The 25,852-nt window shown below is 44.6% G+C and overlaps 1 protein-coding gene across 1 annotated transcript in view; it reads left to right on the plus strand.

The window, feature by feature from the left end:
* The window catches only part of LOC138548282 (vitamin D3 hydroxylase-associated protein-like), a 746,809-nt gene that overhangs the window by 375,524 nt on the left and 345,433 nt on the right, over nucleotides 1-25,852 (plus strand). The window contains exon 6 of the mRNA XM_069642265.1: nucleotides 4,951-4,991. Within this exon, the coding sequence (XP_069498366.1) occupies nucleotides 4,951-4,991 (41 nt within the window). The remainder of the gene's footprint in view (nucleotides 1-4,950; nucleotides 4,992-25,852) is intronic.

A 25,852-nucleotide genomic window follows, 5' to 3' on the forward strand; every position in this document is an offset into this window, starting at 1 on the left:
ACCCTTTGTGAAAAAAGCATTGGTATTGGCTCTACTGGCTGGTAACTCTAATCTAAGATCCTACAATACTGTAGCCGGGTCTGCCACACTGGCTGCGTGTGGTTCATGACACTCGAGGCAGGCGAAACATGGGCTTAGCGTTCTGTAACCACTTACCTGGGACGCCTTTTTCAGGAACATCGTGATTCCACACACTACCTCCCCAGACTGTTCACCTCTAGTGTGTAAATGAACAAAGGCTTAAGTCTAATAAAAGTATTCTTCAGGGTTCCAGCTACCTTCCCATTGGCTGCATTCAAGTTCTGAAATAGAGGGACATTGGTTGAGATCAATTGGCTACTAGATCCCCTTATAATTCCCCCACCAAACTCCTGGTGGTCAGGAGGCATGAAAGATCTCAAGAAAGCTGGCTGCACTCATTGGCAGAAGAGACCTGCTGCTTCAGCCGTAGGGCCCTTGGTTACTGCTGGGAATCCAGTTACTTCACTGGACTTCTAAAATAGCCGAACTGGTGCAATGCGCATATTAGCTAATGTGCGTACTAATCCTCGGTATGTTTTCCTTCTTTAGGTTAAATATGTGGTGAGAGATTCCTTCACAGCCACTCCGGTATGGGGCCTGGAGATTCCAGGTAAGCGTCATGCTTTGTTATTAAATTATGAAAACAATCCCTTACCGTGATGTTATTACAGCTTCTTTGTCTTCTTCCAGGTACTGCAGTTAGCATCAGCAGGACACTCCAAAATTGTCAGCGTGCAGTTTTTGGAAGTCAAGGTAAGTGTTGGTTAGAAAGCCATATCATGCATGTAATGTGGTGTCTTTCTTCTTTCAGATGCGGCAGTGGACGCGACTCAGGACCGGGACGGAAGAATGGACAATCGGGGAAAAGGATGTAAGGAATTTCATTCCGGTTCTTCGAATGCAAAGCACGGTCATGGTTACTGGCGCAGTTTAAATTTCATTGTCAGCAAAATGACTCCTGTGGCTCTGCTGATTTCACCACAACCACTTTATTTGCATGCCCAGGTTCTGAACCAGAAACGCCTTTTGAAGAAACTGCTTAACATAGTGGGTGGGCATTCCTCAGGAATTGCTGTTCCATCAGCTTCAGCAGCCTGTAGATCTCCCACTAAAGTAGAAGCTGATTCCTGCCTCCCCAGATGCCTGTACCCTGCTGTCAACATGTCGCCGGCCCTAAAGGCATCTGTCCCTCTTACTGCACTGGGGCCACTGAGCTCTTGAGGGCATTTAACTTGACTTGCTACCAGTGTTCCAGATTATTCTTACAATTGTGTCTTGAACTGAGCTGACCGTAACTCCGTAAGATTTCTATTGCCTATTTAACTGCACTTGCCCATGAATAGAAACATTTGAACATCGACTTCAATTTCCTTTGGAAGATTGGAACTGTTGGAGACTACCCCTGTTATACTCAATTTAGCTTTATGGCCCAGACTTAATTATCTGTGTCACTGTTACATTATAATCATCTTTGTGTCCTTTCTTATTCTCTTTCAATCCAACCATCCTTACTTTATTACTACCTGCATTGAATCCTTAGGACCTGATGCACAACCCTTGTTTCAAAGCCAAAACACTTACCTCCATGCAACTTAGAAGTATGGGTGCATTCAGAACATGCTGAGTTGGTGCTCATCTGCCTCATGGTTTGGCTGCTTGATTTCCTGTTGCTCCTGTCCCTTTTACATTGGGAGACAGCTTTTGTGATATTGGACTGGTTTCCCAATCCCAAATCCTGTATTGGTCACCAGTCTCAGATTACTGGTCCTCCAAATGTTCCCTCCCCTGACCAATTTACACAGAAAACTGCTTGAATTCACAATCCACTCCATCTACAGGTCACCCGTGTTACACCCAAAAAAACAAAAGTGATCTCTATTCATGGGAGTTTGTAAAACCAGATATTGCATTTCCACCACTGTGATTACCAACAATGCCACTTTTTCCTTTGATAAAGAATATACCTTCATGAATGATGGGTACACTACATTTAAGAGCACTGACTTCATTTGTGGAGTCAATGCATACTCTTGGCTGCCTAGTGGAAGTTGCTGTATGGGCTATACCCTGGTTGCCATACATTATACTTCGAGGTTTCCATCAAGCCCTTCGCTGTAAGAGAAGTTCTGGGTGGGAAAACGTAATCAATGTTATTGGATACATAATACCTGGATTAAGTGTAAAGTTAATTCAAGAGGCTTTTTAAACTGTCTCATTTACTGGAGAAGGTAGCTAAAGATACCACTATTATCTCTTTCCCCTGTCACACATGAGCATCTAGCCATACATACTATGGTACTAGAAACCCCAAATGGCATTGGACATATTTTTGGCATCCAAGGGGGTGTCTGTGTGCTTGTGAGAGCAGGATGTTGTACTTTCACACCTAGCTATGATAGCAGTATCATTGACAACATCTCCCACATATGTAAAACTGCAGCCACCATCCATGAGGATAGCATCTCTGGATGATCTTTATGGTCTTGGTTGACTAACTCTTTTGGCTCCTTGGGATCATATACAGTTTTCATTATCTTACTGGGAATATAATGGTTATTTCCTTTGACAAAATGTTAGTTCTTGTGTGCCAAAGAAGGCCAAAAGTACACCGAGAGTACCCGAAATGTTGCTGCTCATGAAGGCTTCTGAGGGGCTACTAAACCGAGATTTTGGATTTTATGATGTGTATACACTGAAATATAAGGTGAATGTGACTGGTGAGCTTGTCTCACAGTAGACATCTCTGGTGAAAAAAATGAGTGTTCTGTGAAACAATGCATGTTCATCTTGAGTATGTATCTCGGATAACTGTAAAAATATAGTGCTGCAGTTTAAAGTAAACCAATATATTTCTGCTATAAACTAGGTAAGCCCAGCCAATGAAACTGTACTCTGGTCTATGTAAAGATCAGACTCTGTGTATTCTGTAAAATTCACTCTCACCTCATACGTATTTCTGTTTGGCATGTGCACACCTATGATTCACGCCCTGTAAGCTGTGGTTTAACTTGCAACACTAAAACTATTCAGTTACAAGCAGACCTTTTAGCTGCTATAGTTGAAACTAGACAAGGCTGACCTGCTCCAATCATTGAATTATGCAGCTGTGTATCCTGGTGAGCTCGCCTCATCCAGGAGATGGAGAGTTGACCAATTATGATTATTTCTTTGAAGTTTGTGAATATCAGCATGAAAACGGTGAGATACTCCTTAGAAGGATCTATTGAACACAATCCTCTCATAGGTGCTAAGGTTAAGAAAAGGTGTAAGAATGTTATGTTCCAGGGTTAGGGGAGTTTGTTTTTGGTTTTGCTCTTTGTGTGCTGTCCTGTTGATGTTTGCTTCATTGCTGTGCTGCTTATCATTAAAGAAAATTACCAACCATTCTGTTTGAATCATTTTTGGATGAAGGATTTCTTTGCCACGTGCTTGGAACTTGACCAAGTCATCATCAAGACCAATACCCTAATACTCTATAAACTAGAATACTTAAATTCTCTCAATATGGGTCTGTCCTCAGAAAAGCTCAAAATTGCACAAAATAAAACTGCAAGATACGTACCAAACTTCAAGACCATATCCCTCCAGCTTTAAAAGCACTAAACCAGTTATCCATGAAATAAAACTCAAAATCCTAAACACTTCCCACAAGTCAATCCACTCTTGTAGCTTTTCATGCCTGCCAATAATTCCTTAAGCTTGCCATCCCATGCAGATATCTATGGTCATCAAATAAGACTAAAACTCTGAGCCAAATCATTCTCTTCTATTGCCATCACCCTCTGGAACAAACTACCATATTAAATCTCACAAGTACCCAAATTCAGCACTTTCAAAAAACGATCCAAAGACAGGTACACTGCCAACCCTCAATCACAAACCAGGGTGTGTTAGGTTTGTGATTGAGGGTTGACAGTGTACCAGTCTTTGGATAGTTTTTCAACCTTCAGAGACCTAACAGTGTACCCTCATGATTCCACTCTGTCCTTTAACTGGACATCCCCTTTTTCAAAATGTAAACACTGGGACGCCAAAGACGCCCCTTCCACCTTGGTTAACACTTTCACCGCCACCCCTTTTCTCCATTCTTCGATCTCCCTTTTACCACACTAGCACTTACCTGATAGGCATTTTCAGATCCTGTAGCACTTTTACCTCTTCAGTAAACAGTACTTTTATTCCAATTCCACCCTCCCTTCATCGCCTCCCTGCCTGCCCACCCACTCACTCTCCCATCTGTCTCTCCTTAGCAATTCTGGAATGCGCTCTCTTTTACCTTTAGAGCATTTGCTTACTAAGCCTAATTAAATGTGAATGATCTGTATATGCTTTTACATCCTGTTGGCGACCATATGACTTTGGCTCCTTGAAGCACTTGTGTATTCTGGCACCTGGATATAATGCACTGATAAAAATAAAATTAAAATAAAAAGCGAATCCCATGCAAAATTGCATTTGCAACAGTGAAAAGATTGTAATAAAATAAATCTGTCCTCCCACATCGGTATCAAAAGAAAGACGAAGGCAGAAATGGAGATAGGAAGAGGTGCAATAATTTGATGGGGTTTGAGGGGAGAACGGGTGGGTGGTGGCCACCAGAAGAGACAGTGGGTGATGCACCGGCAGAGAGACAAAGTACCTTGTGATTGGGGAAGTCTGTCGGGAATACAAATTTGCAACAGACTACTGGGGACTAGTTGCCTGAATTTTAGACAAAGTCACGTTCCTGATTGGCTGAGCCAAACGGACTGCCTTTTAGATAAGCAAAAGTTAATCAGTAACATATTGTTTTTCCTATGGCACCCATTTAAAATCATATTTTCTTTTATTGCCTCTACTAACAAAAATTGGTAGAATGACTGAAGTGTCACATAATTTTAATGTCCGGTTTTCTCTGTGGCATTAACATTTTTCTTCTCTTTTGTTTAGCGCGATGGGTACGAGTGCTCCTATAGATGGCCAAACTGGAGGTACAGTTCTAATAAGCACTGCTGATTTTATTGATAAAATTTGACAAATACTAATTGTTCAGATTCATCACATGAGACAGTTCTGCCATTAGGAAATTAACAATTGCCTACATTTTTATCATTTCCTATACTCTCTATCCTTAATATTTCTGCACTCTAGGTAGGTGTCTAGACCAAACAAATGAGACTGCTTCTTCCCTCTTCCTCTTCACTGCTCTGTTATGCATCCCGGAACCTCAGAGTAACTCACAGATTTATTTATTGGACATTTGTATGATGCCTATACACAGATGTTTCCAGGTACCACAAGACAAGAGGGGGTGGGAGGACATGGGAAATCATAAGAATACAACAACAAAGAAAGGGTTATATTGGCCTTGTGACAATCCTACCGTTCAAGTGCATGCCAAGGTGATACATGCAAGGGGCAGGGGGTGGAGGGAGAAGTAAGGTTCCCCCACGGGTGGGTTTGGGCAAGTGCTTGGCAGCCCAAGGTGGAAGGGGAGGAGAAGTGCAGTGGACAGGGAGGGCTATGTTGGGATAGTCCAGGAAAGGTAGCCCGAGGGCTAAGTGTGGTAAAAGGATGCTAAGGGGGACTTGAGTGGGTGGTCTGGCCCTTCTATGACTCTGAAGGGAACAGGCCCCAGTGGCAGCAGCAGATGGAGACTTTAGCAAGGAAGGGGAGAGGGAAGGAAGAGGGGAAAAGGAAGATCTTGAGAAGTTTTCTGAACTTAAGAAGATCCAGTTCAAGTCTGAGGGGGTGGGGGGGGAGACTTTTCAAAAGGGAGGCACCAGCCGAGGAAAGGGATCTCCCTCCCACTCTGTGCTTCAAGACATGTTTTACCTGCAGAGAGTTGGCACCAGAAGACCAAAGGACTCTGGCTGGGTGGTATTTAGGGAGATAAAGCTGGATGTAGAGAGGTTGCAGGCCCCAGACAGCCTTGTGGATGATGCTGAGGGTCTTGAATTTGATCCTTGCAGTCACCAGGAGCCAGTGGAGAGTTTTTAGGGATGGAGGCCAAGGATCGGTCTTGCAGTCCTATTCTGAATTAGTTGGAGGGGACTCAAAGAGGAAAGAGGAAGGTTGAGGAAGAGGCTATTGCAGTCGTCTAGAGAGAACAAGGGCTTTGGAGACATTGAGCTTCTGGGGGAAGGTGAGGAAGGGTAGAATGCCCCTGAGCAGATAAAGGTGGAAATTGGACTTCTTGGCAAGGTCTGTGATGTGTGGAGAGAAAGAAAGAGAGGAGTCAAAGATGATCCCAAGGTTTTTTGCCTTACAAATAGATTAGGGTAGGGGACCCAAGGAGTCTAGCCAGAGAGTGAGTGGGAAACAAGGAGCAGGCGTCCCAATGAGAAGGATCTCTGTCTTGCTGGCACTCAGGCAGAGATCACTGTCAGAGCACCATTACTCAATGGCAGTCCGGCAGTCAGGTATGAGTAAGGAAGAGGAGGAGGTTGAGGTAGGGGAAGCAGCCATAAAGAGAGCTGTGTGTCGTATGCGTAACACTGGAAATGAGTGGAGAAAATGATCGGGTGGGCCAGAGGGGCCAGGTAGATGTTGAATAGCCATGGTGATAGGAAAGAGCCCTGAGGGATGCTGCAGGTAGAGAATGAGGTGGAGGAGAGAAAAGTTCCCATTTGCACTTGGGATGTTCTGTTAGAGTGGAAGAAGGTAAGCCACACCAGTGCCCTGTCTGTGATGCCTAGGCTATCACAAAGACGGTTAATGAGGATGATGTGGTTGACAGCGTTAAAAGCAGAAGTAAGATTGAGGTAGATCAGAACAGAGGGAGTGTTAGAGTCCAGGCTAGAGAGTAGGTCTTCCCAGGTGTTGAGGAGAATAGTTTCCATGCCTCTGGCTGCATTGAAGCTGAACTGGTGATCCTGGAGGCAGCCAGCCATTTCAGTGTGGAGGGTCAGTTGGGGAGTGACCAGTTTATTCATGAGTTTGCCCAAGAAAGGGGTGAAAGACATAGGTCAATAGTTAGTCAGGCAAGAGGGGTCAGAAGACGGATTTATTAGGAGAGGGTGCACAAGAGAGTGCTTGGGGGGTTGAAGGAAAGAGCCTGTGGCCTAAAAGCGGTTGCAGAGGTCAGCCAAGGCAGGGGCTAGAGTTGCAATGTTGTCCGTGATGGTTCTAATGAGCAGGGTAGCACCTGTTTAGAGCAGACTTTCATAGAGCGGACAACTCTACAGATCTCATCTGCTGCAATAGGAGAGAGGGAGGAGAGTATGGGGGGCCAAGAGAGGTGAGATAAGGAGGGGGTCAGAGGAGCAGATGACAGAGAGGACAGGATGTCAAGAGTTTTGTAGGAAAAGTGGGAGGCCAGTACAGAGCATAAGGCCTGGGAGGGAGAATGAGAAGAGCAGACTGTGGTAGAATTGGCAAGTTCCTTGCAGATTTTAAAGAGTTCAGCCATGTTATTGCTGGATCCAGAGATGCGCGCTTGCACATGAGCTCTCTTTTTGGAGCAGATGGAGAAACAGTATTGCCTTTGAGGAAGACAGCAGGCCAGTTTGTCAGGGGGGAGAGTGCCACTTACGCTCTGCCGCTTTGCACTTTCGTTTCAAAGCGGCTAAGTCAGAGTCATACCAAAAGTTTAAATTGAAGGCAGGCTTCAGGCGGATCCTCACCATAGTGGTAAGGATGTCCAGGGTGTTAGTGATAGAGAGATGGAGGTTAGTTAGGACAGAGTCTGAAGGAGAGTCCAATGAACGGGGAGGGGAAGGATGAAGGGGGAGCAAAACTAGCAACTGACACCCGCTTCATCAGTTGAATGACCAAGGAGACTGCCAGTGCGGGGTGAGGAGTCTGGGGCGTGGGAGGTCAAGGACGGAAAAGAAAAGAGAGTGGTCAGATCAGGAGAGAGGGGTAGTGAGAGGGTTGGAGAGAGGGATGTCTGTTGAGATGACAGCATACAAGGTGTGCCCTGCAGAGTGGGTTGGGCCAGAGGGAAGGATAGTGAGGGATAGAGTGCTTCAGAGGTCATGGAAGAGAATGGTGGCCACATCCTGGGAGTCAAAAAGGATGGTCCCCAAGGATGGTCCCCAAGTAAGATAAGTTCGGGGAGGAGGCAAGAAGAGAGGAGGAGTGGTTGGCCCATTTAGAGAGGAAGAGGGAGCCAGATCCGGCGGGGTCTGTAGATGGTAGCTTGAGTAAAAGAGAAAAAAGGAGGAGGGACAGCCTGCTGACTAGCCTTTCCAATGATGAGTAGCATTGAGTGGGGATGACAGAGGCAGGGACCCACTCAGGGAAGATCAGATCCACTCCACCACCAGACTGGGAGGATCTAGGGTGGGACACAATCTTGTAGCCTTCAGGAAGAAGAGTGTCAAAAGCAGTGACGGAACTGGCCTTGAACCATGTCTCTGTGAGGGCAAGGATGTCAAGGTCAAGGTCTTCAAGGAGGTGACAGATGACAGAGGAGTGTTTGATAGCAGAGCAAGAATTGATTGAGGGTAGCTAAGGGAAGCTGGAGGATCCCTTTAAAACATTTACGAGGAGGGTACAGGATGTGGTGCCACCACTGGAGGGGAGGAGAATGGGGGATGGAGGGTTGGAAAGAGAGGGTGGGAAGTGAGGAGAGAAGGAAGACGCCTGTCAACAAGAAGATTGGGCTGAGAGCCCTGGGCCCTGATAGTGCCATTTTGATAGACATTGATGGTGCATTTGGAAGATGCAACGTGAGCCAAGAGCACTTCCCATCTAGTGCGGCCAGTAATGGTTGAGGAAGAGAAATTGGAGAGGACAAAGACCATATAGGGGTTACATAGGTTAGTTGAAGGAACCACAAAGAGGATGTCATTGATAGTATGTTTGGAGGGTGCATTGATGTAGGTGTCTGTGATGGGTAGACCAGGGTGGGATCTTAGTAGTGCCTTTTTTAGTTTCCTCCTTCCAGACTTTGTGAGAGAGGGAGGGGAGGAGATGGAGAAGCAGTTAGAAAGATAGGGGAGATGGAGAGCACCATGGGTGCAGTTGCAAGCGTGAGGGCAGAGGATAGCGGGGAGAGGGTCAGGGGCACTATGCAACAATAGAATCACACCAGGTAGCCAAGCAGACAGATGGGTACATTAGAAGTTCCCAGATGTACAGATCTTTGACAAGTTTGTAGACATATCTTAAGTTTGAATTTTGCAGAAAGCACTCAAATCAATACAAAATGAAATGGCTGCACAGTTGTAAAGTAAGGTGAAATTTGAATTTTGCAGAAAGCACTCAGTTTACTATAGTTTATAGTTTGCATTTTAGGCGCTTATACAGCAAGTAAATTCTGTTTCAAAGCGCCCACAGGGCAACAGGGAGGGAGCATGGGGTGGCATTACAATTATGTATACAAAAAATACAGTGGGGTAAGGGACGGCCGAACCTACTATGCCTTGTGAGTATTCAGAATGTGCAAATGCAGTAAGGAAGAGGGCAGTGGGGTAGGTGCTGCAGTGTCCGTGCTCAAGGGTGAGCCACAGATGAAGTGCCAGGTAACCTAAGTGCTATGCAGCCAGGAGGGGCGTTGGGTAGAACGTGAGCATCTCTAGTGCAGAGGGTTTGCCAGGGCAAGTGCTGAAAGTAGTCAGAAGCTGGGGAGATTAGGAGTGAATGGTCAGGGGCCCGGTGGATGCATAAGGGTCCAAGACTCCAATCACAGCAACTGTGGGATTAGCAGAGGGTGGAAGAAGGGAAGGAAGAGGAAAAGAAGAAAGTCTCGAGGTGCTTTCGGAGCTTAAGAATGTCCTGCCTAAGATGCAGAGAGAGGGGAAGGCTGTTCCATGGGAGGGATCCAGCTGAGGAATGTGAACAACCTCCTGCTCTCTGTTTAGCATAAAGCTTTACACAATGGGAGTTGGTGCCAGACGAACATAGAGTCCTAGAAGGATAGTATTTAGTAATAGAGAGTTGCAGATAGTGTTGTCCCCTACCCCAGACAGTCTTGTTGATGATGCAGAGGGATTTGATCTGTACAGCAACCAGGAGCCAGTGAAGACTTTTTAGGGCAGGAGAGATGCAGTCCCTGGATTTAAGGCCAAGGATGAGTCCTGCTGCTCTATTTTGGATTAGCTGATGGGGTCGCAGAGTGAAAGCAGGTAGATTGAGGAGGAAGCTGTTGCAATTGTCAAGCCTAGGGAGAACCAGGGCTCGAGAAACATTAAGCTTCTGGGAAAAAGTGAGAAAAGGGAGGATTCCTTTGAGAAGGTAGAGTTGAAAATAGAACTTCTTAGCTGTGTCCAGAATGTGAGGGAGGAAGGAGAGAGAGGAGTCAAGGATGACTCCAAGGTTTCTGGCTTCAGAAGGAGCAGGGGGAGACCCTAAGAATGGCTGCACAGTTACAAGCAGAGAGGATAAAAAAAGGAACATTATTTTTCTTAGGGAGCAGGGAGTTTAGAGAGCACTAGAGGAGCAATCTTTATGAAGCAAATCATGAAGATAATACTGTTGGTACTGAGATTAGAAGTTACAGATAGGCAGTGGGGAAAGGAGGAGGTAGCTGTTTGAACAGCTATAGTGGCAAGGACGTTGGCTGGAGCAATGCTTCCATAGTTGCTTACCATGGCAATTAGAAGTCTTTAGGAATCCTTTAGGGGTGATGCCAAAAAGAAATTACAGGGAGAGGTTCTTCAAACTGCTTCAGACAGGCTCGGACAGGGGGCCTTAGATGCGGGCCTTGGGTTGGTGGGCCGGTTCTCTAGCCTGCTGGCTCACCGATTGGCCTTAGCAAGCAGCAGTGAGCCAGCTGCTTACAGCAGCCGCAACAGAAGAAGATGGAAGTGGCACTTAGGAGCCTGTAGGGGCTGCATCGCCAGTGTCCATGTTTAGAGGGAAAGGCCACAATAACAAAAGCCCCAATCAGCCCACAAGTGTCAATGAAATAAAGAGTCAACTGCATGTGGCATAGTAGGAAGTACACATTTAGGCAGAAAAACTATGTTGTAGAATCTAGGCACCCAGAAGTGATAGACTTTGGTGCACACTTCAAAAAATGTAGAAAGGTCTTGCAGAGTAAACAGTAAACAGTAATCCACAGTAAACCCCAACAAATAACGTTCTCTGCTCAAATGTTACTATAATTAGGATTTTTACTCATAATTTTCCTGAAATGTTTTTTTTTTTATTGACTTGTAGGTGTTCATTCTATAATTAGCTTTCCAAGCAGTCTTTTTATCTGATTTTTTGTGTATGTCTGTCCGAATTGACATCATTAGGCTGGAAGATGTTGTTCAGTAATGTCTGTGATGAAATCATACTGTAGCCTGTACAAGGTGGAGAAAAAGATGATAGTCACTATACCCAAATCTATGCCAAAATCTGGCTGTTTCAGCCGTAAATGTTTAGCAGTACAAAGTAAGTACTATACCGCCTTTATCTTTTGGTAGCATAGTCGGAGGCTAAGCTATAATCGCCGCAGAGACTTCGATCAGCAGCATAAACCTCCAAACAATACCATCAGTGCACAAATGGAAACCATGTCCAAGCACGGCTCTATACAATGTTCAGTCTTCACAAAACACAGTCACTAAATACACTAACCAGCTTAGAGTTTCTAAAATGGTGATTGGTATCTTCACTCTTCAGAGGCGTCCATACCGTCCTAATTCTGCCTATGTCCTGCCTGCTAAAAAACAAAGGACCCAGACTGATATTACTAAACTCTTGTCTAATGCCCCTCTACAGATCCAAGCCCCAGTCGTCTGGCCCTGCCCTCTGAAGTCTCACCTTCAAATGTGGATGAAGTGTGATCATTTCATAGTGGGAGAGCAAAATACATCATGGCTGGATCAAAGTCAGCTGTTGTAACATCTGTGAGAAATGGCTACACATCTGCAAGGCAGCCCCACTATAATTGGAAAGAGGCAGGTTTTAGTGCTCTTATTTTTATAATGAGATTGGCCATAACTTTCTCTGTTTACAACAAAGCAGCATTCCTTGATAATAAGCTGCTTTATATGTGCATGTCCAGCAGCCAACGTCATCTCTGCAAGGGCACTGCCACCAGATGTGGCAGAATACACATTAAACCAATGTAGTTTTTCCATGCGGCTACAGTTTAGCAAACACACTCCACACTGTTTAGACACAGTTTTGGAACTACCAATTTTGAGTAATAATTATCTTTCTCAGACTCAAACTGTGTGCACTTTCCTAACACCAATAGGCGTTTGAAGTATGTGGACACTGTTATTTAGCATGGCATGTTCACATTTCCCTCCAATGTGTCACCCTATTCCTGAAAGGTGGAAATGTTGCCTAGCAGAGCTGTGTTTGCCATTAGACTGTGCATAGCTGAAAGAACACATTTGTTCTGCGAATACATACAAACGTATGGGCTGGCAGGCCCATCTGGATAGAAAACACTTACACGACTTTTAGGCACAGAGTACTTTATGAAAGTGAGGCTATATGACAGACCTAACTTTCATGCAGCACCTATTTACTAGAGTGCTTAATATTTGAAAAAAAACATAGGTGACCACTACAGTATCTGAGAACATGTTTCTACATATTGCTTCCTTTATCAGGAAGGAAGGATACATTGGCTACAAAAGCGGATTGGCTACATTGCACACAGATCTCAACGATTGTTTGGCCCCAGTGTGTATTCGGTGCTGGTTGCATGCAGACTGTGGAGATGCTATGCATAATTTCACCACTATGTGCCTCAATGCAATTTAATGGGTTGGAAGCACACAGACTATGCTGAAACTGTACCCTCCGTCACCAGCTTATTATAAAGTGTAGTTCATCTCAAGCTCAACCTACCTTCCCTTTCACCACCCCTCCACCAACTGACAGTGGACAACAATAGGATTCCATGTCTCAGGAGGATAGCTCAGGGGCAACGCGCTTGCCTTGGAAACAAGGTGAAAGGGAGCAACACAGGTTTGATCCCTGGGTCCACGCTTCGAAACCTTTGGCTATTAAGATCGTTATAAATAACCAATTATAATTTTCAAAAAGTAGCCAAAGGCATTTGCAACTACTCTGCAGGAGGTTACCATCTCCATATAAGTTGTGAGCCGCTTATTACAGGGCTTGCGGTAGCGGCTCTTTGGTTATGGTTAAGTTGTGCAACTCATAAGAACAGAACATTTTGGGTGGTTTATAACTTCGCCCCCCTGAATAAATGCCCAACAGACTTTTTGAAAAAAAGTATATGATTTTGCAAAGTTTAGTGGGGTTTTCTCCAGGGGGGCCAAAGTTATATGGGAGGGTGTCTCAACATGGTGGAAATCCTCATAGACTCAATGGAATTTTATAATTGTAAATTTGGTGTAAATCCGTCCAGTCGTTTTTTAAAAAAATGGCCAAAAAGTAGGTACAAAAGATTTAGTGATATCTGGATCCGGTCCGTGGACTTGCTTCCTGATTTGGGATCCGTGGACGACCCTGGACAGATCGGAGACTGTTGTGACGTCTGCAGACATTGAACGTGCCCATTGATTGGTTAATGAAACGCATGAGGTGCCACAAAATATTTGAAACGGACGCCATATTGGATTTGAAAACAGCATCCGTAGTCTGCAAACATTGCAGTAAAAAACATGTAAAAAACACAACATTGCACTTGTCAAACAAAAGAAACTATCTCTCGTGAGTTGAGGGTTGATGAGGATGGGTTGGGACATGGCCATAAACAGCCCAAAATCAGCGTTTTTTTCTTTTATGAAGTCTGCAAACATCTTAGGAGCTCGAGGGCATTTCAGTGATGTTCGTAGACATCCCAGATGTTCAGGACTTCCATGCATATTTCTGCATAGTAGGGTCAGTGAAAAGGAGTTTTTGTAATAATAACTTTTGTGCCGCTCAATGAAACTGCATGAAATTGTTCAATATCATTTTATAGGGGGGGGGGCCTGGAAATATTTGAAAGGCTTCCCTTCTGATCTCAGAATGGAACAACCCTACCCTAAATTCAGACGTAATGTGCTCAAATGGCTACGATCAAATGACTCTTAAACCCATGTTCAGCCTGTTCCCAGCTCCACCAAGCTCATTGTTTCTGCCACTGAATGACCAGCAATATGTACTACATTCTATGTGAGCGTGTTGCCTCCACCTCCTTATTGTAACCAGAGGTGCCAGTATCCATATATTCCTTGTATGTATGTTCATATCTAACATGCTCTGTAACTAAGCTTCAAGTCATTTTGTCCTGTTGCAGCCAGCTACCCTAGGGTTTGGCGCACTATTAAACAAACAAACGTGGTGCTGTTTGAGGAATCTGCGCAGAAGTATACAAAACGATGTTAGACACAGATTTGAATGTTTTTGCAAAGGTTGATGAGATTTTGTCAAGAGGTGGCAAAATTATAGGGGAGTATCAACATTTTTAGATGGCCCATTTGACGAATCTGCACAAAAGTTAGCAGAAAGATTATAGCCCCCAACCTTGAATGTTCATGCAAAGTCTGAATGGATTCTGTCAAGATATGGCTAACTTATATGACTATTTTCTGTACATACATCTGCACACTTTTCAAAAAAGGAATCATGGAAGCATTCCCAGCAAACCTGTGCTAGGAGAATTGTCAGAATTGAAAGCATGGTTTCGCAAATGTGTCTGTGTTGTATTTTTTTTAAAGTGTGATAACGTAAGTACAAAAAGTAGTGATATACCTTTAGTGACTGAGGTATAGCCTGTGACCATGGGCAGGGCCAGATTGTCCAGCTAGTGGCCATGACCATGAGGCATCGGCTTTGGGGTCAAAGTGTGCCACTATGTGGTAATGTCTTTCAAAATCAAGATAGGTTTGAATGGGAAATAAAATTCTGCGTGTGGCTGCAGCCTGAAGTGCTGGACGGGATCTCAGCAAATATGCACGAGGGGCATCATCAAGAACTTCAAAGGATTGGTTTTGCAAATCTGTCCTGTGTTATATGTTTTTGAAAGAGTCGAAATGTAAGTACACAATACAGTGATATAACTTTGGTGTCTGGGCACTGGGCCTGGCCCTCAGCAAGGAGAAATGTGTACTCTGATTTGCTAATTGGAGCATGCATCACAGCCGAAGGCCTTGTTTTGAATGGGAACAAATATTCTGCTTGCAGGTACTTCCTGAAGTGCTGGACTGGATTACAACAAATGTGCACAACGAGCACCAGCAAGTATCTGAAAACATGATTTTGCAAATCTGTCTTGTGTTTTATTTTTCAAAAGTGTCAGAATATAAGTACAATAACTAGTGACATAGATTTGGCGTCTGGGTCGTGGGCCTGGCCCTCGGCAAATGCAAATGAGTACTCTGATTTGCTTTTTGGGGAAATCAGCATGGTCAAAGCCACTGCCCCATGGATTTTGGAAACTGGCCATGGCTGCAAGCTATGAGCACTGGGCATTGGTCATAGTAATAGGGTATAGTGGCCACTGAGCTAGGAAGCAGGGTAGGTGCAGTGAATAATGTGAGTGGTTTGGTGGGACTGGGGATATGGTCGAGCGTCACACCGTAGGTAATTCAACCATGACTTGCTTCCCCAGTATGCGTTGCCAAAAATATGTTTGTTAAAGGAGGTTTATAGCTCTTCATATATGTTAAAACAGGAATTATTATTAGCTTATATACATTGATGTAACATCATGAAATATTTTCCCTTATAAAAACCTATTAAATTGACAGAAAAAACGTTGTAAGAAGGGGCATCCGATCCTTGGGACTCCTCCACCCCAGCAGATAGCCAGTGGCCTCCCACCTTATGCACCTCTCTTACTGCACAAAGAATATGTGCTTTTATCGGAGCAGTGTGTACAATTTGTTTGTAAAATTAAGGGAAAAGCAGATGCAAAATATTTGTAGAACATTGTTAAGTGGCAGTTGGTGTGCGTATGGGTAATATGGTGATAGGGTTATATGTAGAGATTTTGGAAGTGATTGATGGATGAATGTGTGTCTGTGCAAAAGCAGGCAATGAGTGCTACAAATATAAAATAACATTTTTTCAAAGGGGTGTCCTGTGCGATGGTGTGCATGTGCCATCCAGGCCTTTTAATGACGCATGGCCTGGAAAGGGGACTGCAGAGACTGCGAATAGGGATGAATGTATAGTGGAGGAGTCAAATGCCTCTACAGGAAGTCCCACCCCTATTTTGCCCATATGTTGGAAACCGGAAATTGCATCATGTACAATGCCAGTAATGATACCTATACCACAGAGAGTCTATGAGATGAGGTATCCTTTGAGAGGACCCTATGAGAAAGATCCCTGAAACACTGATGGTCTCCTGAGTTGGTGACATCAAGAAAAGATGAGTCATGCACTGGGATAAATGGTCAAAGGGGAAGACGTGTATACTATATGGAAACTGATGTCGAAGTAAAGAAAAAGAAGACTTTCATGTGCGAAATGAAGATTGCACGTGTGAAGAGCACTTCAGAAAACACAAGTCGTTTTACAATTGTACAGATGCTGCACCACAAGGAAGTATTCATAAGGCTGGCTATACATACTATATAGACTGCAGGCGGTGCCACCAATATACAGGTATGTAGAGTTCTGGATATTTGATGATACAATTTAGTAAGCGAGTCTCCATCGAAGAAGACGGATTGAAAGCTATGTGTATCGCAGCAAGGAATAGGCTAGAATTCGTAGCAAGACCAAAGAAGTTGCCTAGCTTGGTGTCAAAGACTGGAAGCAGCCTTTCACTGGTTATAAACTGCGAAGAACAGTAAAACGTGAGAAGCCGAGGCATCCCTTGTTAAGTTGCAAAGAAAGAACACCATGAGTGCCAAGTTTCTTCATTAAAGACTATAAAATGCTAAAATATGAGCAAATTCACAGTCTATGATCACGTGAGCTGAGGACAGCAATATACGAGGAGTATGGGGCACCAAACTGAAGATTGCAAGTGCCTGCTCTCCCTAAGATTCCCAGAGGCGAGAAGCAGCTACAAGGCCGACCTGAAAGACAATCTGAATGGCAGATGGCATGAGTAATGAGAGATGGCAGACTAATTGGGTGAGGAGATAAGGTTAAGTTCACCCACCAGCACCTGGGGTACCAGTTTACGTGCTGCTAGAGCATCAAATGTTAAAGAAGGGTACAAGCACGCCAACCAATTGTAGAAGGCCACATAATGAAGAGCCTTATAGTTTGAAAGCCAATGAAATGTTGTGTTTCTAATAACTATTAAAGATGACTTGCACTATGACTTGCACTTGGGGAGGGCATGAGTGCCCTCCTGATTATTGATATCCAATCACTATCCTATCCCATATAGAAGGCATACTTAGATGTTCCCCTTGAGCCAATTATAATCTCCCGTAGGTTTTCTTAGTTGCCACGTAGGATGACGTCATGTATGACAAATGTTTAGTATATAAACTTGATTCTTTACGAGATGTGCTGAAATCATGCTGTGCGACGTCCATTGATGTCCGTTGTACTGTTTTAGACAAATGATATTAAAACCGAGTTATTTGCAAACTTCCTGAGTCGATCTTGTTATTTAGTTTAAGAAGTTATTCTCCGCCCCATCCATAGTATGACATGTAGCCTTGAGTAAAAGGGCCTCCACGGCTCAAATGTCCATGAATTATGGTCCTTATTGTATCATAGCGAAAAGTATTTGAGAAAATTGTTTGTCATTTTATATTTTTCTCTAGTATACAATTGTCCATTATTTCCATTTCGTAAAATACAAAATGCTAATGGAAATGTTGGAAAATATTATTGAGTCTAACTACTTTACTGAGAAAGTAGATGGAGTCTATTTGATGTATTTTTAGTTCTACTTTTTAAATACGAATGGTGGTTCCTTAAGGAATCTTTTTATTTGTGCTTTTTTCTTTGCAGGAGATGCCCAGGAAGTAAGATGGTGGAGGGAACGGAGGGAAGGGACACCAAACACAGATAAGGAGGGGCAGGTGCATAGGGCAAGATGTTGGGCGGGGTGTGTTAAATGCAAGCTAGGGGGCAGTGTTAATCATGCTCCTTGATTAAAGCATTGAAAGCACTTTGGAACTGCTCCCCCTGCAGAGTGGTGCGTTGCAGTATACACAGAGTACTGTTCTCTTGGAAAGATATGGATCAACAGCCTCTTTTATGGCTTGCAAGGCAGCTGCTAGGATCTTCTGCCCCACAGGAGTGGCCTTGTTGGTGGCAGTAGCGGTTGAGGAAGATGAGATAGAGGAAGTCAGCCTACTACTTCCTGAAAAAGGAATTGCCTTTCTGAGAGCATCCTGGTGATTGGATTTAGTGTGGTGTTGCATGGAGGTGGCCCAGTAGGAGTACTGCCCAGGTTGTCCGTGACTGAGCATGTCACCTTTTTAGCTTTAGCCTTTGGTACACCCCAAATGTAGTAAAGAATCGCCACACCCATGATTCTATCTGGGTGCTGGAGGTAGGCATCTGGTCTATCTCATCTTCCCAGTCCACTTTATTGTTTTCTGCATCATTGCGGTTTTTCCATTGTGGAGGTCCTCCAGGTGGTAGTGGCGTTGGTGTGAGTTGCACTTGAGGACAGGGATGCCCATGGCTGATGCCATTTTTAAAGTTGAATAGCAGTTGCGCTAATATTCTTCCAAGCATGTGCTCTCTTGTAGATAGCAGATAGAAAATCAGTAAAAATACGTGTAGGAGCTGTGCAATTTTCAGCTGGAAATTTCCTATATTGACTGAAAATGCCGTTTTGAACTGTTCGCGAAGCATGGATGCGTTAGCAAAGCGGACAGAAATCGGTGCAAAAAAGCTGCAGAAAGGTCATAGATGTGTTAAAAATGTTGCTTGGAGGTGGAGAACGGCACAGTCTTTACTTAAAACGTTCTAGATTGATTGAAAATGCTGATATATTGGAGGTAAGTATGATATTAGGAAGTTGTAGCACAGTAGGATGCACTGGTTAAAACCTATGAAATTCAGTCAAAAAACATTGTTAAAGGGAATTTATGGTTACAAGTAAAACTGAGAAACCCCATAAATTTGCCAGTTATGTTAAGCTAGGCAACCATAACTCACACCACCACGGTGCACTGCTAAGACTAACACCCAGGACATGAATTACAGGGCCTGCGGTAGCGTCCCTGTAGTTATGGTTAAGTTGCTCAACCCATAGTAAGCGCACTTTTTGGATGGCTTATACATTCGCCCCCTCCCCCTAGATGAATCCTCGCCAAACTTTGCAAAAAAAAGTATATGTCCCCTCGGAATGATTATGAGAAGTTTGATGCAGTTCCGTCCAAATAGGATTATATTTGGTAGGGTTACTTAGTTGCAGATGGTAATAAAGGTGCAATCTCTGGTTCTTTTTCTGTGAAAAAAACACAGTATAATATTTGAAGTAGATTAGTTAAAAAGCTTTAATTATATACAATTTTATATATACATTTATTTTTTAGACCCTCATAAACAGTACATTCTATGTACTATGTTTGGTACAACAATAGTGTGTGGTACACAGTTGTTGTATTGACATTATATAATCATTGGGCCATTGGAAAAAAATCCATAGAGGATTTAAAAAAATAGATTGTAATTATGTGAGTCTAAGTGTGATTGTATGTTTGTTTGAAGTGTGTTGTAGTTAAGGGAATGTTTACAGTAGTTAGATACCTGTTGGCGTATTCAAACTATATTTTGCGTTAGAAGAAGCTTTGTAGTAACAAGAACTGTGATGGCTTATTTAAAGCATATTGCAATGAAGGGTATTTATGAAGTAGTTAGATACCAACTGGCATATTCTAACTGTTTATTGTGCTACAGTTCAGTGACTACTTTTGGGTTTAAGGAATATTAAGTAGGCATTTGTTTATGTGATGGTAATCTATGGTTTGGAGTACAGAGGTGTTGTTACATTAAAACCAACCATTTCTTTTTTTGACATACGCTGCATAGTGGTCTGCAGTGGCTGTGGCTCCAGTGTGGTAGATTATGCCCACAGGATTTCTTGCCAAGAGATACTTATGTCAAGCTAGTAAGCTAACAGTTATTTTTGGAACCATCTGCATTGTACCTTAAAAGCATTCATTTCAGACATTGGCTATTTGAGTTTATTTGTATGCTGGAACGATTTTCTGAATTGCAAGAAGGGCATAACATGCCATGATTTGCATTCTAGAGAAGCTGGTGAAATGGAATGGATTCACAATATGGTACAAAGTGCATGCAGCGCGCGTTCACACGCCACACCAGTTGTGCATAGATGTCGAAACTATCGGCATATCAGGGATAGCTATTCCCACACACCAGATGCCCGCTGGCTACAACGCATTGCTCTCCATAACCTGAGCAGCAACAATGCAAGACATATGCGAACAGCCCTACTCCCACTGCTTGTTACACCTTGCTCTGTTGCCCATAGGAACACTTCCTCCAGGGTCGAACCCTCTCACAGTTGATCGACGCCCGCCCACGGTCTATCGAAACCAGGCTCTTCCCCCGCTTGCAACGAACAATGCGAACCACTCTCTGGACTGCCTCCTCCCACTGTACCTCGCTCATTCACTGTCCACGCTAATCAGCATCAATCACCAACAATGGCTACCTGCACCTGTGACAATATTTTAAGCCACAATCACACTGTACGAGTTCATCATATGCATAAATGCAAAAATACGTATTGTACTTACCGCATGCTCACTACATCGCCAGCCAATCCAAAAACCACTGCAAATGATGCTGCCTGTGCCCCATGCATATTGATACAGTTGATTCTGCTTGTGCCCCCATGCATATTGATACAGTTGCTTCTGCTCGTGCCCCATGCATATTGATACAGATGATTCCGCTTTTGCCCACATGTATATTGATACAGATGTTTCTGCCTGTACCCCTATGTATATTGATACAGTTAATTCTTCATTTAGCCCCACAATCATATGAGCCTCACTCCCCCCCAGAACCAATGCTGAACACTCAGGAAGAGCCACACAAAACCTCAGACCCTACAGATTGCTCCTCAAAACCAGCAAACATATCATCAATCACCCACCTCTCCACTCCCAACTACACTCACTCTGCCACCAGGAAAAATTCCAACACTTGCTACCCACAGACCCAAGACCCCTCACAACCACTCCATTGTGAAAACACTGGGCCTCATTCCGAGTAGGGTGGTAAGGGATACCGGGCACCGTTAAGGATACCGGTGCCGGTAATCCATTACCGCCCTACTACAAGGTCCCTTAGCGGGTCCCTCCTTTAACGCTGGTCTGACCAGGCGCTATGGATGGGACTCGTTAAGGGACTTCAGAGCTAATAATGGTACCACAAATTGCGGTACCGTTATTTGCTACTTCCCCATTCCCATTGAGCCGTATGGGGGCTCAAGTGGGAATGGCGAATGACTTTTTCAATGGGGACTAACCGGTCCCGCAAAGGTCGGACTACACCGCTAAGTCCCCATTGAATGAGACCGGTGCCGGTACCGTTATTGGAGGCAGTCATGGCGCAAAAAGCGCCATGACTACCTCCAATCTCGGAATGAGGCCCACTATCTCTGAATAGCGCTTTAACCAATGCATGCTCTGTGTCTGCCCACGCTCTAGAAATCTATGACCTCCTTACTTCCCACAACTTAGATGCCCTTGCCATCTCAGAAATATGGCTTCATGAAGCTTCAGGCCCAGCACTACACCTAGCCATCCCCCCAGGTCACACGATATTTTGCAAAGACAGACCAGACGCTAGAGGAGGTAGAGTAGCTCTATTGGCCAAAGTCTCCCTTTCCATAAGGCCTTTTGACACCTCCCTAGAGGAAAATGGAGGCATCCTTTCACTGAAACTCACCACTCCTCGCACCAGCACCCGCACCATCCACATCATCTACAGCCCACCAGGCCCTATACTCAACCTTTGAAGAATACCTTCTCCAAATCCTTGGTGACAATATCAAAACATCATCCTTGGCAACCACAACCTAGGCCTCAATGACCCCTCAGACCTCCCAGCCACCTCCATACTCAACTCCCTCATAGCATTGAACTCCCAACAACTGATAAATGATCCCATCCATGCAAAGGGCTGCACCCTGGACTGGATCACAGCCCTCAACTGCCAGACAATCATCGGATCTAACTGTAACGCTCACCTGATTCCCGTAGAGGCGCCGGTCTTGACTGGGCGTATACCGTATCTTCAAAGGTGATGTGTAACACACGGCTGGCTCTTTGGGCTGGACCTCTGTGCACGGTATGTCTGACTCGGAGGGTAAGATGTCTGCAGATAGAAAATATGGGATTAAGGAACTGGGTTATTGAATGTCTCTCTCTTCTTCCCTTTCTCTTCTCCTGTAGAACCCCAAAGGTTAACACTCTCACCTTAGGTAAGTGAACGCTGTGCTCTCCATCTGCCTCGGGGCAGGGTGCTGTAACCAGTTTCTTCACTGGATAAGGGGAGCAGGCCTCTTGACTTCAGAGGACTGCTGTCCGTCGTTTACTGCACGAACGGTAAGTTTCGAGTAATTCTAATGTCTTTAAAGTCTTTAGTAATGATGTCTCTTGTTTTGCAGGGTTCCGGCGATGGCAGATGACGGGCTGAAGTGAGTTGAAGATGGAGCCCGTGTGATGAATAGAAGCGCCTGGAAGCACGTAAGTAAGCGCTTGTTGCCTGCTTCACGATGCGCTCTAACTGTCTTTTTATTTTGCAGGTACAAGTTCGGAGCGGCTGCAGGGTGCCGGAATACCCACTGGGTTAGATGTGGAAAGGAGTAATGGCACGTGAGTATTAAAGTTCCCCAATGTCTTTAAACGCACCTTGTTTTGTCTTTCAGATGCGGGATGCAGCGCCGAAGGCCTCCAGAGCGTGCGAAGAGTTGGTAAGCTTTTGTCTTTCAGATGCCGGAATGCAGTGTGAAGACCTCCGGAGCGCACGAAGAGTAGGTAAGCCTTTGTCTTTCAGATGCCGGAATGCAGCGCGAGGCGTTGGTGACAGCCGATGGACCTGGTAAGTGAAGAGCTGTCACTGAAGACCGTAATGCTAACCTGTTCTTTCTTGTCTTTATAGGTGTTGCTGAAGACTGGATTCAGGATGGTAAGCCTTTTTCCTTAGGCCCAGGATCAGATGCAGAAGACACGATGAGCGTTCTGCTGCAGAGGATGCAGAATAACGCAAAGCAAGATTCATCCATCGGGTGTGGTTTAAATAGCCTCCTGTAGTGCTTAGGTGTCTCCTTCCACAGCCACGCCTAGGTAAGAAAAGAGTTCCTGCTTTCCAGAAGAGTTCCAGTGTTCTGAATCTAGGGAGTGGCTCCTGCCCCAACCCAACAGGAAAAGTAGTTCCAAACAGAAGAGGATCAGAGGCTCAACTGGCAGGCAAGTAAGCAGCATGGTCTGCTGCAGGTAAGTCCACCCAAGCATTATGAGCCCGGCGCTTCCAGCGCTGGGACTGGGCATATTTATGAGCCTGGTGCCACTGGCGCCAGGACTGGGTCCAAAAGGTCCCAATTGGGACTGGTTGGCACTCGGAACCTGGGTTATGGATCTGCTTCCAAGGGAGTTGGGAAAACCCTGACCTTTTGGAAGCAGAGATCATGACAGTACCCCCCCTCAAGGCCCCTCCCAAACCGGGCTTCTCCGGGGGTTTTGGCTTGTCAGGAAATGTTCGGTGAAATCTTTTGATTAGGCGAGGAGCGTGGACATATTCAGCAGGTTCCCAGGATCTCTCTTGGGGGCCGTAGCCTTTCCAGTCAATTAGGTAAAATAGTTTAGATTTGGAGATCTTGGAGTCCAGAATGCTTTTGACTTCAAACTCGAGTTCTCCATCAACTAGGATAGGTTTTGGAGATTTAGTTAGTCGGGTTTGAGGTTGCACGGGTTTTAATAGAGATACGTGGAAGACCGGATGTATCTTCATGTGCTGGGGCAAGTCCAACTTGACCGCTACTGGGTTTACTATGGTAGTGATGGAATAGGGACCAAGGTATCTTGGGTTGAATGTGCGTGGCCCTTTTAGAGGTAGATATTTGGTGGATAACCAGACTTGATCCCCTACTTGATATTGAGGGGCTTCCTTCCGATGTTGATCTGCTCCTTTCTTGTATTGTTCTTTAGCCCTTTGAAGGTGAGAAACAGCTTCCTTAAAGGCTTGGGTGATTGTAGAATGCAGGTAGTCTACTGCTGGTGTTTCAAGATCTTGGAGGGGATCCAACTCCGAGGTTCGAGGGTGACTGCCATACAAAAGAAAAAACGGGGTTTTCCCAGTTCCCGAATGGACAGAGTTATTGTAGGCATATTCGGCTATCCAAAGGATGTCTTTCCAAGTTTTTTCAGTTTGTTGCAGCATGCAGCGTAAATACTGTTCCAGAGTTTGATTGGTCCTTTCGGTTTGTCCGTCGGTCTGAGGGTGGTGACTCGTCGATAGTCTCACATCAATTTGAGCCGACCGACAGCAACTTCGCCAAAAATGAGAAATAAATTGACTACCTCGATCCGAAATTAGAACCGAAGGAAAACCGTGCAGTCGGACGATGTTTTCGAGAAATTCTCGGGCCAGAGTTGCTGCTGTTGGCAAGCCTTTGAGCGGAATGAAATGCGCCATCTTGGAGAATAAGTCCACGATTACTAGAATCGTATTGTATCCGGAGCATGGAGGTAGATCGGTGATGAAGTCCATAGAAAGCGTATGCCAAGGGCGAGGTGGGATGTCAATAGGGCGTAAGAGGCCTGCTGGTCTTTCCTTTTGACTCTTGTTTTGGGCGCATACTCCACAGGACATTATAAAGTCTCTGATATCTTTTTTCCAAGACGGCCACCAGAAGTAGCGCTTGATCTTTTCTGAGGTCTTGGCCATACCGGGATGTCCTTCCATTAAAGAATCGTGATAACAAGAGATTACTTTTTTCTGTAAATCTGTGCTGGGTAGGTATAATCGTTCTTGGAAATACAATAAGTTGTCCTTTACTGCAAAGTCCTTTCCCTGCAGATGCCAATTCTGTATGTCTGCTGGAGTTACAAGTTGCCTGGCTTTATCCTTAACTTCCTCTATGGATTCTGTGGCGATTACACCCAGAATTCTTTGTTCGGGAATGATTGGTACAGGTTTAGGGTTGATCAAGTGTTCTTCCACTCCCATCCGAGAAAGGGCATCAGCTTTACCGTTCTTTGTACCAGGTCGATAGGTAATTATGAAGTCAAACTCGGCAAAGAATAATGCCCAACGGAGTTGTCTAGAGGATTGGGCTTTTGCGGTTTTCAAATATTGCAGGTTTCGGTGATCCGTAATCACAGTAACGGTGTGTCGGGCCCCCAGCAGATAATGCCGCCAAGCCTTAAAGGCAGACTTGATAGCCAGAAGTTCCTTGTCAGTAATCGTGTAATTGATTTCAGGAGGCGAGAATTTGCGGGACCAAAATGCCACGGGATGCAACTGATTGGTTACCGGGTCCTTTTGTGATAGAACTGCCCCCATGGCAAGGCTTGAAGCATCAGTTTCCACGATGTAGGGGAGTTCGGGGCGAGGGTGTTTTAAGATTGGTGCAGAGATAAATTTAGTCTTCAAATTCTGGAAAGCTTGTTCCGCCTCGGTAGACCATTCAAAACGTTTGTTTTTCTTTAACAAGGCAGTGATGGGCTGGACTATTCGAGAGAATTCGGGGATAAACCTGCGGTAAAAGTTAGCGAAGCCTAACATGCTTTGCACACCTTTTACGGAGGATGGTGATGGCCATTTGAGAACTGCATCGACCTTCTTTGAATCCATACGCACTCCGCCAGGTGATAATATGAATCCCAAGAATTCAACTTCAGTCACGTTGAAAACACATTTTTCCAACTTAGCGAAAAGTTTGTGTTGACGCAATCTTTCGAGGACCATTTTCACGTGTTTCCGATGTTCAGATTCCGATGAAGAATAAACGAGGATGTCGTCAATGTAAACAACAACACACACATCTATGAGCTCCCTGAGGACATCGTTCATAAAATATTGAAAGGCGGCC

The sequence above is a fragment of the Ambystoma mexicanum genome, chromosome 1q (assembly GCF_040938575.1).
Source record: "Ambystoma mexicanum isolate Mex_15411 chromosome 1q, UKY_AmexF1_1, whole genome shotgun sequence".
In the NCBI taxonomy this organism is placed as follows: domain Eukaryota; kingdom Metazoa; phylum Chordata; class Amphibia; order Caudata; family Ambystomatidae; genus Ambystoma; species Ambystoma mexicanum.